At 47.4% G+C, this 14,748-nt stretch overlaps 1 protein-coding gene across 21 annotated transcripts in view; it reads left to right on the top strand.

Annotated features, from left to right (window-relative positions):
• The window catches only part of DISC1 (DISC1 scaffold protein), a 346,324-nt gene that overhangs the window by 55,477 nt on the left and 276,099 nt on the right, over nucleotides 1-14,748 (top strand). For 16 of the 21 annotated variants that reach the window (XR_014249066.1, XR_014249067.1, XM_082407588.1 and 13 more), the window contains one exon: nucleotides 6,869-6,938. The exons of 1 other annotated variant lie outside the window; for it this stretch is intronic. Coding sequence is in view for 18 of the 20 variants with exons in the window: in XM_082407588.1 (XP_082263714.1) it covers nucleotides 6,869-6,938 (70 nt within the window). In the remaining 2 variants the exon portion in view is untranslated. Of the gene's footprint in view, nucleotides 1-6,868; nucleotides 6,939-10,284; nucleotides 10,385-14,748 lie in introns of all 21 variants that reach the window. 4 more of the 21 variants (XM_082407595.1, XM_082407596.1, XM_082407594.1 and 1 more) reach the window with 1 other exon arrangement.

The raw sequence follows: 14,748 nt of genomic DNA, 5'->3' as shown, positions 1-14,748 counted from the left end.
AGACATTTTTGGATGCCTGATGCCTCGCATACCGCCTGGTGCTTGATTAACTTCTAGTTTTAGTGAAATAATTTATCTTGCTAAGATGGGACGCAGGTATCTAATTGACAGATTTCTTGGATTGACTGTCTGAGGCATAAGGAGAGATGCTGAGAGTTGCACATACAAGGGTCCAGACACTCAGTGGAGGTTTGCACCATTGTGCTTTTCAGACTCTAAATGCCAATTTCCAGCACTTTATTTCTGAGAGCTTTAAAAAAAAATCTCGGCACCATATCTGCATTTCTCCGTTTCAAAAATCCAAGTTTTGATCCAAGTCAAGCAAAAGTAGAATGCGGTTATAAAGACTAGCTTCCCTACCTCCCAAATAACTAAACAAACAGAAACTTGCTTGGCAATGGGTCTGCTGCAGTCAGTTCACAAGATCTGGCCTCTTGGGTTTTGGTGGCACCAATAGTTTTTCCCTTCCTTTTTTTTTTAATGATTTTTTAAAATTTTATTTTTCCCTTCCTTTTAACTCTTCTTACCCAGATGTAGATCGTGTCCTCCTGTGAACCTAGGAGTTTTGGTAAATTGGAGTCTGTGAAACCCTGAGTAGATGTGCTCTCTGGGGGCCCAGCTGTGCCACGGGTTCACCATGCCAGTCTCTGCACCACCGGGACATTGAGGGGCCCGGGAGCTGGAATTCCAGGGTCTGTGGCTGGGGTGAACCACCTTGACTCACCTTTTGGATTTCATGATTTTTAGTTTTTTTAATAAATTTTTTATTTTATTTATTTATTTTTGGCTGTGTTGGGTCTTCGTTTCTGTGCGAGGGCTTTCTCTAGTTGCGGCAAGCGGGGGCCACTCTTCATCGCGGTGCACAGGCCTCTCAGTATCGCGGCCTCTCTTGTTGCGGAGCAGGGGCTCCAGACGCGCAGGCTCAGTAATTGTGGCTCACGGGCCCAGTTGCTCCGCGGCATGTGGGATCTTCCCAGACCAGGGCTCGAACCCGTGTCCGCTGCATTAGCAGGCAGATTCTCAACCACTGCGCCATCAGGGAAGCCCCATGATTTTTAGTTTTAAAAAGAAATAAAACCTACCCTAGATATAGCTCTTCTTTTCTCCTTGATTGCCCACATGCAACTTTTTAAAATGAATAATTGGTCATAACCCACTGGAGAGTTATTCTTTGGCGTCTTGGTTGCTGCTGGGTCACCCGTGGGCTTGCACTCCTGGCAGGCTGGTGGGACTGCCTGGGTGGTAGCCCGGCGCTTTCCTTTCCTTGCTGTGTGACCTGAGGGCATTTGCTTCACTGTTCTGTGCCTCAAGACGCTCTTGTAGAAGGTGGAGGTGACCACAGCCCCCTACCTCATTAGATCGTCGTGAGGATTAAAGTGCCCGTCCATGCGCAGGGCTTCAGACCGGTTCTGGTACCTAGCAAGAACCCAGAATATTGCTCATTATTATCATTAGAGAAATAGCTCAGATTAGGAGAATTTGAGTCAAAAAAAGAATTCAGTCGTCTCCCCACAGTTCAAATTAAACTCGTATCTTGTCTCGAATGGTAGGATCTGGACACAGTTTATCTGTTGTTTAAGTATCTTTGTTTATGGTAATCCAGCACCTGGACAGAGAGAAACATGATGCTCTTTCCAGCGATTTGAATGTCTGATGTGTGGAAGAGGGACGACCTTTATTCAGGGCGGGGGGAGTGACAGAAGGGACTCGGGCCAGGGTGTAGGACTTAACAGGAAGGCAGATTTTGCTTCAGGTGGAGGAAGAGGTTCCTGACTGTGGAGTTGTGTGTGATGAGGGAGACCTTGCTTTTTCCATCATGTTTGTGCGGAGACCCCAGATTGCTCATTTGGGCTACAGGACTGGGGAGAGGGGTTGGGCTCTTCCGAAAGATCCCTTGGAAGATTGGGATTCTAGTGTTCCGGCACCTTTCAGATATTGTATTCTACTTCCTTCACCCCCTTTCCCCTCTGCTTAAGTAAAAGTGCAAATCTCAGGAATTTGAGTTTTAGCTCCTTTTAAATACAGTCCATCCTCCGTATTCGCGGATTCTGTATTTGGGAATTCACTTACTTGCTCACATTTATTGAAGACCAAAGTCAGTGCTCACAGTGCTTTGCTGGTCGTTTGTGGACATGCACAGAATGGCTAAAAATTTGAGCCACCCGACATGCAGTTTCTAGTTGAGGTCTTGTTTCAGCTCAGACTGTAAACTAGTGTCCTTTTGGTGGCCTGTTTTTTTTTTCACATCTTTATTGGAGTATAATTGCATTACAGTGTCATGTTAGTTTCTGCTGTATAACAAAGTGAATCAGCTATACATATACATATATCCCCATATCCCCTCCCTCTTGAGCCTCCCTCCCACCCTCCCTATCCCACCCTTCTAGGTGGTCACAAAGCACTGAGCTGATCTCCGTGTGCTATGCGGCTGCTTCCCACTAGCTATCTATTTTACATTTGGTAGTGTATATATGTCCATGCCACTCTCTCACTTTGTCCCAGCTTACCTTTCCCCCTCCCCGTGTACTCAAGTCCGTTCTCTGTGTCTGCGTCTTTATTCCTGCCCTGCCACTAGGTTCATTGGTACCGCTTTTTTAGATTCCGTATATATGTGTTAGCATACCGTATTTGTTTTTTCTCTTTCTGACTTCACTCTGTATGACAGACTCTAGGTCCATCCACCTCACTACAAATAACTCAATTTCTTTCCTTTTTATGGCTAATATTCCATTGTATATATGTATCACATCTTCTTTATCCATTCATCTGTTGATGGACATTTAGGTTGCTTCCATGTCCTGGCTATTGTAAATAGTGCTGCAATGAACATTGTGGTACATGACTCTTTTTGAATTATGGTTTTCTCAGGGTATATGCCCAGTAGTGGGATTGCTGGGTCGTATGGTAGTTCTATTTTTAGTTTTTTAAGGAACCTCTATACTGTTCTCCATAGTGGCTGTATCAGTTTACATTCCCACCAACAGTGCAGGAGGGTTCCCTTTTCTCTGGTGACCTATTTTTTTTTTTTTTTTCAAATTTGGTATAAAGTTTTTTTAAAACATTTATTTATTTTTATTGGAGTCTAGTTGATTTACAACGTCGTGTTAGTTTCAGGTGAGCAGCAAAGTGATTCAGTTTATTTTTATTTTTATTTTTAGTGCCATGCTTTTCACATTTTTTGTTTTCTTTTCGTTGGTGATGTCACTGTTTAAGCTGGCCCCCAAGCACAGGGCTGGCAGTGCTGTCTGGTCCTCCTGAGCGCAAGAAGGCTGCGATGTGCCTAGTGGTGAAAATGCATGTGTTAGATGAGCCTCGTTCAGGTGTGAGTCATGCTGTTGGCCGTGAGCTCAATATTAATGAGGTGGAAATAAATATCAAATACGGCATCTTTAAACCTAACCACACATAAAACAAGGTTATGTGTTGATCAGTTGGCAAAATATTGCTAACTCAGTATTTCCCCTGGAAGCAGTGGTGCAGCATTTGCTAACTGAGCATTCCCAGCGATTCTATAGAACATAACGACCACGGATGAGAATCGACTACATTTTACACTGTTTAGGAATAGCCACCCAGGGACATTGCCAGGAGTTGGGTGGGGCTGAGAAAATCGCGATGAAAGGAAATGCTAACTGGGGTGCAGAGGAGGGAAGTGGGGAGGGCCCTGCGTGCTGGGTCCCACCTGAGGTTGTGGAGCTGGAAGAAACGGAGAGAAAGTGCCTGCCTCACCTGGGCTGTGTCGCTGGATAAGACATGCGCATCGGTGGCTGTGCTTCCAGCCAAGGTGGACATTCACACGCATCCCAGGGCATCAATTCAGGGTCCTACAGGGAGAGCTGGGTGAGGGGGTAAGGTGAGGTGAGCGCTGGTTGTAAATTTTTCTTTGACCTTCTTTCCTGTATTTCTTCGGCGTCAGCTCTAGGGTCGAATAACCCCATCATTTGCATGTGGTGGTGGTGATGCTATAACTTTACATGGCGATTGAACCTGTCCTCCATCCCTAATATGTGAGACTAAGTTACTGGCAAAATCGGTACCTGTCACATGGACCAACTCAAGGATAAACATATTTATTTACTTGTTCTTTCATTCCTTCGGAAAGCGTTTGCCTACTACTAATCGTACAACACCTTGTGCCTGGCTTTGGAGGCTGTATTAGTTGGAATAGGTTAGTAACAGGCAGCAATGCAATGTGAGAGGCTTCACGTAACACAGCTGTGTTTCTTGCCTACACGTCATGTTCCGCAGGGTGGCTGGGGGCTCTGCTTCACCCCTGAGCGCACGGGCCCCCTCAGTCCCTGGGACAAGGAGGAGAAGGCTGAGGGGTCCACAGGAGCAGTTCAGTGCTGCAGTGCACGAGCCACCTGTGTCCCTTCCATTCACAGCCCGTTAAGCAGAACAGGGAGGGGAGGAAGTGTAATCCTTCCAAGAGCCCAGATCGGTGGAGAACCAAATAAGGGTGACCGCTGCCATTTTCTACATGGATGCAAAGTAGTTTTTGCCCTCCAGATGTTCAAGGTCAGATGGAGTACACAGACACAACTGAAAGGTCCCGTATGCTGCAACTAAAGGGCCCACACGTGGCCACGAAGATCCCGCGTGCCACAACCAAGACCCGGCTCAGCCAAGTAAATAAATAAATGTTAAAAAAAAACCGCAACGCAACACAACACAACAATAGCTGTCACCTGGTGTGATAAGTCCTAAGACAACTTCTTGTAACTCCGTCCTTCAGTGGCTCAGACCAAAACCCAGGCATCATCCTGCTCTTCCTCACCCCGCACGTGGGGTCTTTTAGCGAATCCTGCTGTGTCTGTCTCCCCCACCAGCTGTCTTCTGAGCACATCCACAACTGGATCACTTCTCATCACTTCACCGCTCCCGCTAGCATCCAAGCTACCGTCCCGTCCTTCCTGGGTTATATCCAGGGCCTCCTCCCTGGCCACCCGACTTCTGCCCTTGCCCTTGGCAGTCAGGAGGAAACCGTTCAAACAAATAGCCGATCATGAACTCTTTCGCTCAAAGCCCCCCGGCAGCTCCCATGCCCCTCAGAGTGAAATCAGAACTTTTATTTATTTATTTGTTTATTTATTTAGGCTGCGTTGGGTTGCTGCACGCGGGCTTTCTCTAGTTGCGGCGAGCGGGGGCTACTCTTCGTTGCGGTGCGCGGGCTTCTTATTGTGGTGGCTTCTTTTGTTGCAGAGCACGGGCTCCAGGTGCGTGGGCTTCAGTAGTTGTGGCACGTGGGCTCAGTAGTTGTGGCACGTGGGCTTAGTAGTTGTGGCTTTCAGGCTCTAGAGCGCAGGCTCAGTAGTTGTGGCGGGCTCTAGAGCGCAGGCTCAGTAGTTGTGGCACGTGGGCTCAGTAGTTGTGGCTTGTGGGCTCTAGAGCGCAGGCTGAGTAGTTGTGGCTCATGGGCTTAGTTGCTCTGCGGCATGTGGGATCTTCCCGGACCAGGGCTCGAACCCGTGTCCCCTGCATTGGCAGGTGGATTCTTAACCACTGTGCCACCAGGGAAGCCCCGAAATCAGAACTTTTAAATGTCTAAACTTCATGTTTCTTCATCCCACATTCCTCATTACCCCTCTGACCTCATCTCCTACAATTTCCCCTTTAACCAAGCCTCTCCAGGCCCAGTGGCCTCCTGCTCTACTTTGCTGAGCCCAGAGCACTGCTGCCCGGAGCCTTTGTGCCAGCTCTTCTCTCTCCTGGAATGTGTTTCTCCCGGAGAGCCTCACGGGTCACTCCCTAACCACGTATACATCTTTGCTCAGATGTCACCTTCTCAGTGAGATTATACTGAAAATCGCAACCCTACCGTCTGCCAGCATTCCTGACCCCCTGACATGGTTCTACTTTTTCCTTCTTTCATAGCGCTAATCCATTTCTAAGGCTCCATAAAACTTACTTATTAAGTTTATTTTTTGCCTTCCTACACGAAATTGTAAGGCTAGAGGGCTAAGAATTTTGTGCTGTTATCTGCAACCCCTCAAACAGTGCCTGGCACTTAGAGTAAATATTTGTTAAATGGCTCGGATCTTGTGAATAAGTACAAGTACAGGTGATGATGGCCAGAGAGAGGAAGGATGTTTAACATGGACGGGAGGGGGTGACACCTGAGCCAGGTGTGGAAGGAGAGGTAGGTGTGAGCTGGCAAAGGATGGGAGGAAGCAGGTTTTCAGGGAGCAAGCTTAAATCCACTCATCCATAGGCTAAGAATCTCCCTGCAGAAAATCCCGGGCCTCCTGTTGAGAAGAGAAATAATTACAAATGAACACGTTGGTAGTTCTCGTTGGAACTAGTTGGATCGTTGGAACTAGTTGGATCGTTGAGTGCACACGTGTGTTAAGTAAGACAGTGCCCTTTTCTGTAATGGAAGGTGTGTGAACCGTAGGGCATCTTTGGTAAAGTCCTTCTTTTCATTCTTGCCTAGCCCTCAGGACAGCCTGTCGAGTTGAAGTTCATGCTTTTCTTCTCTTGGTTTCTCTTCTAACGTTGGTGTGTTTACTTCCATAATTTTAATGTGGTTTTTTGAACAGGAACCATTTGGTCAGGTCAGGAAATTTGTATTCCTTTTTATTATGCATTTTTCACACAGGTAAGGGTACAGCGTGATGTTTTTGTTTAAAATAACATTCTCTTTTTGTGGATTTTATGCTCAAATTACACTTTTTCTCCGTATAACTTTTTTTGGAGAAACAAATGCATCTGGCATCGAAAAAACGTACATTTGTGGTTCTTTTTTTAAAGGAGAATAAAGTGGTTCGGCTTCAAAATAGTTTCTAAGTGTTCTTAGCTTTAGCAAAATAAGTTTGCGTGAATGCGATTGTAATTTGGTTTTCATTTTTTCCCCTTCAAACCAACATAGGTAAAATCCTTAAGCTTAAAGCTTCAGAAACTTCAAGAAAAAGCGGTTGAGGAAGATGATTATGATAAGGGTGAGTTTTACTTTGCTTATTGATTCTTTCTTCCTTTTTGCCATAATGTCCAATTTCTCTTTCCCTCCTTACTTACCCCTATCCTCCACACCCCAGATGAATCGTGTAATCTGTTCCTTTGATCACCTCCACTCAGTAATAGTTGACTATTTTACAGCACTGATATTTTGTGGATTTCAAAGCACTTGATGAGCAATAATCCTTTGGGTCATAAGTATAACTTTATTGATTGTCCAGAAACACTCTGAATACTGGCACAATATAAGTTATATTAACTCATCATCTATCTGCCTAAGGTGTGATATATCTAAACGTTATTCATGCATCAGAAAATGTTAGTTGAACACCTACTGTGTGCTCGGCACTGTGGAAGGAATAGGAGAGTAAGGTGGACACAGTATCTGACTTTGGGATGCCTGTGAGTGTGAACCTTCATGGAGCTTTCTGACTTCATGCTCTCGGGGACCAGGTGTAGGAGATGGGGTGAGCTCAAGATATGATGCCAGGCTGTGCCCGCAGGCACGAATGTATCCAAATTCCCACGTAGATGGCCTGATGCAGCCAAGCTGGAAAGGAGAAGTCATGACATGAAGACGGAAGAGTTGGTCAGGAGCCCGAAAAAACAGAATGAGGCACCCAAACAGGAGTTGGGTCATAGCAGACGAGGGCAGTCATGGCAGCCAAGGGGACGCAGGGTAGACTATGTGAAAGGGAAGGTCGCAGGTATGGTTGTCTTGGGAAGGATCTTAAGGACGCGGGTGCCGACTGCAATATCTCACACCCATTTCTGCTGGGTCAGGGGAAAAGAGAGGGCCTAAAAGGACTTCCAGCTTCCCTCAGCCACTCACGAACTCGAGGTAGACTGCTGGTGATAACCCAGTTTCGCACACTGACGTTTGGTCTGGAAATAATGTAGATCTAAGGATCCTCAGGAAGCTGGGTGGCCTTGAGGCTTGGTCTTCAACCTCACGGGCCCATATTCTGGTTTCCCAGGGGATTCGTCACAGACCATGAGGAAATGGGGCGCTACAGGAATGGGGTGAGCGACTTCCACAAGGAGGGTGCAAATCCTCTTCTAGGAGACATCCAGAGTTGATGCTGTCTGAAGTCCTCCTACACCATTGGGGTGGGGCTTAGAGAGTGATGGGGGGGTGGGAGGAAGGAGAGGAATTTGGGGATGGAGGCGGAACTCTGTAAACTCTGCCACTTCTCTTTGACAGGCCGTTTCAATTCCAGAATGAGGCCAGGAGGAGGATGAGGGGTGTGGGAGAGGAAGCAGGTCCGACGCTTGGGGAAGTAGCCCGTTCCCCCCACCCAGCTGTAGACCAGGAGCAGATGAGGTATTCCTGGACCAGTGTGCCCCTGGGGGCTTCTGTCTCCAGAAGACAATTACACCTAGGTTTTGAGGCTCCCAGCTGTGGCACACGTTTATTTTCTCTTCCACGGGCTGAGTCTTGGTTCCTTTAACAACACAGCTCTCTCTGTAACACACAAAGCTTCGGACACAGGTGGAAAACCGCGCCCTCTTTTTCTGATCAAGAAAAACTCGGACATTCTGGACATGGTTCTCTCGACGGGCTTCATTAAATGAAGGCCTCACTTCTTTAGTCTTTTCTCCAAATGTCTCTGAAACACCTCAGGGGATGAGGTTGAACGGGACACACCTCCCAGGGAAGCTAAAAGAATAAAGGCACCTTTATCCAGTGTTTCTACCTATCTTCTTTCCTTGTTTGTATGTCACTGTGTACCGAAGGAAAAGTTTTGGGGTAGGCCCGGCATTCTGTGCTTTCCCAAGCCTTCCAGGTGACTGGGGTGCATGTTGACATTTGGGCAAACGCTGGTGTAGGACTTTCCTCCATGGAGAATCAGGCCTGTGGTACAGTGGCCAGCTGAGTCCGGCAGGTGGGGTTCAGTCCATGGGCCGTGTCCCTCCTGGTGGAGGCGGCAATGTATCTAGGCCCTGAGGGGTGCGTAGGATACGCCGGAAGGGCATTTTACAGAAGGACCAAGAGCTGGAAGAGCCACCACTGCTATAAGCCACCATCCCAAAGTCTGCTTGCCTTGAAAGGAGATTTGAAACTGGCTGTTGTCTGAAACGGATCGCTGCAGGGCCCAGTGCAAGGACGTGGACTAGCACATAGTAGGTGATCAATAAATTCTCGTAAACTGATTGCTACGGCGTTAGGGAAGTTTGGACAGCGTTGAGGTGGAGAGCTTGTTGTCGTGAGATTTGTTGAGACAGGATTTGAATACAATTTCCTGTCTCCTCTAGTTTATGCAGGGTGACTAATAAACATTTTCAGAGTTGCTGAGAATTTCTTGCCACTCAGCATTTAGTCTTCGTGTGGGCTCCCTTCTTTTTCTGTTAGGAGCAGCTGTACAGCTGTGCTCTGTCTCTGGGGAAGGCGTCTGCCGGTGTCCACGAGGTTAGCCAGAAGCATCTAGAGGGTGACCTTACCCCCTTGGTTTATTTTTTTGCTTTTCCCTCTTTCTTTCTAGATTCACTCATAAAAATGACTTTGTGTTCCAGAGCAAGGAGCCATAAGCCCAGAATAGAAAGTTCCATGTTTTATCTCATTAAAGGGCTGACAGAGTTACCCGCTGATGCCTTGTGGGGAAACCTTCTCAGGCCTCTAATTATTACATCTCTCCCTCACTAGGGAAGGAAGATTAATATTTCCTTATATTCTTGCATAAAGCTGGGAGGGCTTGGGAGAAAAAGAATGTTGCTATTTGGTATGTGCTTAGGGTCTTTCTCCTAGAGACTGAAAATGCGCATCGGTTTCAGCGCATTACTGCTTATCCGATGTCCGCTGGGGGGTAAGGATGAGACCTCAGAGTCCCACAGTGGGAGACACTGCCGTCCAGAGATGGGGGAGGAGTGACCAGGGTCTGTGATGTGCTGGGAGGGAGAAAAGGAGAGTGTGGACCACGATTTTCTTTCTTTCTTTCCCTCCCTCCCTCCCTTCCTTTCTTTCACCTTTAAAAAATTTTTTTTAATCTTTTTTTTTTAAACTTTTTATTTTATGTTGGAGTACAGCCCAGTAACAATGTTGTGATCGTCTCAGGTGCACAGCAAAGTGACTCAGCCGTACACAAACATGTATCTCGTCTCCCCCACACTGCCCTCCCATCCAGGCTGCCCCGTAACATTGAGCAGAGTTCCCTGTGCTGTACAGTAGGTCCTTGTTGGTTACCCATTTTATTGAATAAATGTAGCAGTGTGTACATGTCAATCCCAAACTCCCTAACTATCCCTTCCCTCCACCCTTGCCCGCTGGTAACCGTAAGTTCATTCTCTTAAGTCAGTGATGGACCACGAATTTCAATATGGTTACTCTCCTAGTTGTTCCTGCATGGATCTGTGGCCTCTCCACCCCCTGGCCTCCCGTGTCCCCCAGTGACCATGTCCGCTTCCCAAGCGCACGAGACGAGGTCGTACGGAGGTGAGTGCAGCACTTAAGTGACGCGTATCACTGTGCCGCGTCGCAGAGCTGGCCTTGCTGCTTGTCTAGACTTTCCTTCTTGGAGTGAAGAATGGCCAGCTCTGACTTCCTTTCTCTCTCCTTGTCCCAACCAATAGTCATTGTGACAAAATTCTAGCACGATAAAAATGTGAGGCATTGAGAGAAAAATGATCACAGCAGAGGCCAAGCATGAAACTGTGCTAGAAAGTGGCTGGTTCTTGTCTAAGTTGCCATCATTTTCTCTTTTTTTCTGAATTCTTTCTTTAGCAAGATTTCTCTATCCACAGTGGCTCTTTGGTGAGGGTGCAGATTATCCAAGCCAACACCCCTTTCTTTCACGGGGACCCCGCTCTGAATGTCCTCCCGTGGCTTCCTGAAGTTGAATGCCTTCTCGTCTCAGAACTCAGACGTGACTGAGCACAGCGAAAACCCACAGATTCCTTTTCACCGCATTTCATCCGAGCCTAGGAACCAGAAAACAAGCTTGAGTAGAATCTGGTCATTTTTATGCCCGCAGGACAGCAGAGTCAGTGGGAGGTGGGTACCATGCTGGGGTTCCCAGAACAGAAATGTGACTCTCGACAGCCTGTACTGTTTTGTGTTCTGACTTGAAAAGAGCTGCCCTGAACCCCGATGTGAATGTGGGTGCAGCGTCTGTCCGCAGCCTCCTGCCCACACCGTTCCCTCCTCTCCCCACCTCCCAGGGTCTGGAAACAGCATCCTTCTGGCACGTTATCCACAGGGCTCACCCTCCGTTGCTCTGAGGGGTGCTAGTGGTGTCTCCCCTTGTCCTGGGATGGTGAGGCTTCCATTCAACACACACACAAACAGAAGCTCAAATCTCAAGTAGGTGTTACTCAACTGATTGCACCCTTATCACTCGTGAAAAATGCCAGTGCAAGAACCATCCAAGTCACCATCAGCTGAGATCTTGGCCAGTTCCCGGGAGGAGGTGTCACCACCCTCTTTGTCAGGCGAGGCCATGGGAGCTGCTCAGAGAGGACCAGCGTGTGCTCCGGCCGTCCTTCTGCTTTGCCTCCGGCCTTGCTGGGTCTAAAGCATCTTGCATCCCAACGTGGAAAACACCTTTGTAGGAGCTGTGAGGTTAACACCTAGCTAGGAAGGTTTTGGATTCTGGAAACTCTTATTTATATGACCACTGGGGAAGGGATGGATGAGGGCTCCACGCTGGGGATGCGTCAGGAAAACGGTCCATGAATTTTTCTAAAACCACTAGGTTATTAGGAGATGAGCGCTTGTATTAATTCAGTGTTGATCTTTAGCGTCATTCTCACGAGAATGAAAGCTTGTGTGTCTGCCTCCTATTTTAGGTAAAACTTTAAAAATTGGGAGACAGGCGAAACGTAAAAACAAACGCTGCAGAGTGAGAATATGTACAACATGCCGTTTACGTCCCTTGGTTACATTGTCTTAGGGTCTTTTCCTCTTTAGAGGAGAATTTCTGATTCTGTGAGCTAAGGGCAGAGATCTCAGCCAATGGTGGCTTTTAGCATCACTGTTTGTGGGTGCAGGTTTGTGTGCTGGCACTTTTCATGCGTGCTAAGGGTGCACTCTTGTAACACCTACTTGGGATTGGAGCTTTGTGCACAGACCCAGAGGGTTTATCTACATATGATATCTATCCCTTTCATTTGTAGCAGAGTAAAGCATGATTTCAGCGTGATGCCGTTTCTTCCCCGTGTTCCAGCTGGGTGCACACCCAGCTCTTTCTGTGTTGGTGTTAAGTGTGGGATGTTAGACCCCCTGGTGCTCTGGGGGTAGAAGCACGGGGGAGCGGATGTCCCTCTTCATGACCACATCGCAGGTCTCTAGGTGGCCTCTGCTTTGCTTCCCCAGTTGTGAGGAAATTGGTCTGCCCTGCGAGGATCACGTGGGGGTGTGGTCACGGTCATTATTCATGATGAAACCTGACGGCTCCAAGGTTAGATGTGCTGCTGAATACAAAACACCAAGACAAAAAAAAATCTCTTTTCCCACCTCCTCTGTCTAATTAGTTGGAACTTGGACACACTTTCCTGTGGGCTGAACTGCAGCACTTTTTAAATTAATTAATTAATTTATTTTTGGCTGTGTTGGGTCTCTGTTTCTGTGCGAGGGCTTTCTCTAGTTGCAGTGAGCGGGGGCCACTCTTCATCGCGGTGCGCGGGCCTCTCACTGTCGCGGCCTCTCTTGTTGCGGAGCACAGGCTCCAGACGCGCAGACTCAGTAGTTGTGGCTCACGGGCCCAGTTGCTCCGCGGCATGTGGGATCTTCCCAGACCAGGGCTCGAACCCGTGTCCCCTGCATTGGCAGGCAGATTCTCAACTACTGAGCCACCAGGGAAGCCCTGTGGGCATCTTTTTAAACCACCACAGACTGCCCTCTATTCTCAGATGTTTTGACATTCTTTCCATGTGCAAAATATACTCATTCCCTCTCAAGACCCCTCAGAGTTCTCATATATGAAGGCATCAGGCTCAGGCTTGATGAGTACAGGTCTAACTCAGGTACAGGTGCAGGTGAGGCTCCTCAGGTGTGATTCCTTGAGCATGGCTTCTTGAGTTCAGTTTCTCTGGATGATCTGAACACCTGTGCACTAATAAGATAGGCTGTCAGCCCCCATGATCCCAACCTACGATGGTGGGACCGGCATAGGATAACTGCTAAAGATACTTGTTCACAAAGGGGCAAGTGGGAGGCACCCAGCGGCCACTGGTGCATAGCAATTCTGAAATCCACCTGTGGTCAGTTCCTTGATTAGGGTTTAGGCCTACTGCCCGGAAATGATTTTCTAGGCTCTGACCTCCGGTCTCTTGGTTCTACACACTGAGTCATGCTTCCTTTTCCATAAAAGTAGCTTGCTTCCCACTCATACAGGTTTGGGGGTCCAAATGCCTTTTTTTCATTTTGTACTTTCTCTGTTCTTTTCCAACTTGGCATAATTCTTTAAAAAAATTTTTTTTTTAATTTATTTATTTTTGGGTGCTTTTGGGTCTTTGTTGCTGCGTGTGGGCTTTTCCTAGTTGCGGTGAGCCGGGACTATCTTTTTTGTGGTGTGCAGCCTTCTCATTGATGTGGGTTCTCTTGTTGCGGAGCCTGGGGCTCTAGGTGCGTGGGCTTCAGTAGTTGTGGCTCACGGGCTCTAGAGTGCAGGCTCAGTAGTTGTGGCGCGTGGGCTTAGTTGCTCTGCGGCATGTGGGATCTTCCTGGACCAGGGCTGGAACCCGTGTCCCCTGCCTTGGCAGGCAGATTCTTGACCACCACGCCACCAGGGAAGTCTCCGTTTTGGGTTTTATATGAATCCATTTATAATCTCCATCAGACAAAAGCTGTACCCACAAATATCTTCAAGATAAGCCTCTTTTTTCAGGCTTCCTTTAAGGCTTGGAGGGGCAGAGGGTAATGCTCCTCAGAGTCTTAATTGGCTGTTCGACTATTCGAAAGGGTCTGTGATGCGCTACCTTAAATCTTTCTGTGGTCTTAAAAAGGGTTTTACAGTTTATGTCCTTGGCCTCATCTTTTGACCATATTTTCCTGACAGCAGTCTGGATTTGATCTTTGCCTGGAAGCTGTTTCTTAATCTTAGTGTCATTTGTCATCCAGAAAGGCTGGGAATAAGAAATAATTTGAATTTCAAGCCCTGTAGGTTCTGGCTCCTTTATGGTAACAGTTATTTCTTTGGCTTATTTCTCTCTTCTTACGTTATACTATGGGGAGTGAGAAGCAGCCAGGTGGTCTCTTGGAAGTTGGTTTCAAAATAAATCTAGAACTTAAAAGTTTTCAAATAAAAAAGCCGCTAAACAAGGCACTTTCCGGTTTCCAATAACATTTTCCTTCCTTTCCTTTCCTTCCTCATCAGTAGCCTCCTCAAGATCCTTCATGCTTCTTCTAACCGTCTCTTCAAGGCCCCTCCAACCTGCACGCGGCTCCCCAGCCCCAAACCTATTGCCACGTGTTTGGTTCTTTGTTACAGCAGCACCGATGTGGCACCAAAATCCTTTTCCTGTTATCTGTTGCTGTGTAACAAACTGCCCCCAAGCTTAGTGGCTTATCAAAACGACAGCATATATTGTGCTCAAAAAATCTATAATTTGGGGAACTCTCAGTCCAGATAGCCCTTCTTTGCTCCATTTGGCATTAAGTGGGGCCTGTGATCGTGTGAAGCCTGGATTTCAAGTCTGGCAGTTGGTGCTGGATGTGAACTGCGGCTCAGCAGGGGCTGCAGCTCATGGGGCTGCTTGGCTTCCTCACAACGTGAAGGTGAATGTAGGGAGAGCCAGAGAGAGAGAGACAAAGAGAGGCAGCCGAAGGAAGCTCTGTCATCTTAAAAAAGTTTTTTTTTT

The sequence above is a fragment of the Balaenoptera borealis genome, assembly GCF_965194805.1.
Source record: "Balaenoptera borealis genome assembly, chromosome: 10".
In the NCBI taxonomy this organism is placed as follows: Eukaryota; Metazoa; Chordata; class Mammalia; order Artiodactyla; family Balaenopteridae; genus Balaenoptera; species Balaenoptera borealis.
Note: the sequence above shows the minus strand (reverse complement) of the source record. Positions and strands in the feature narration are given on the sequence as shown.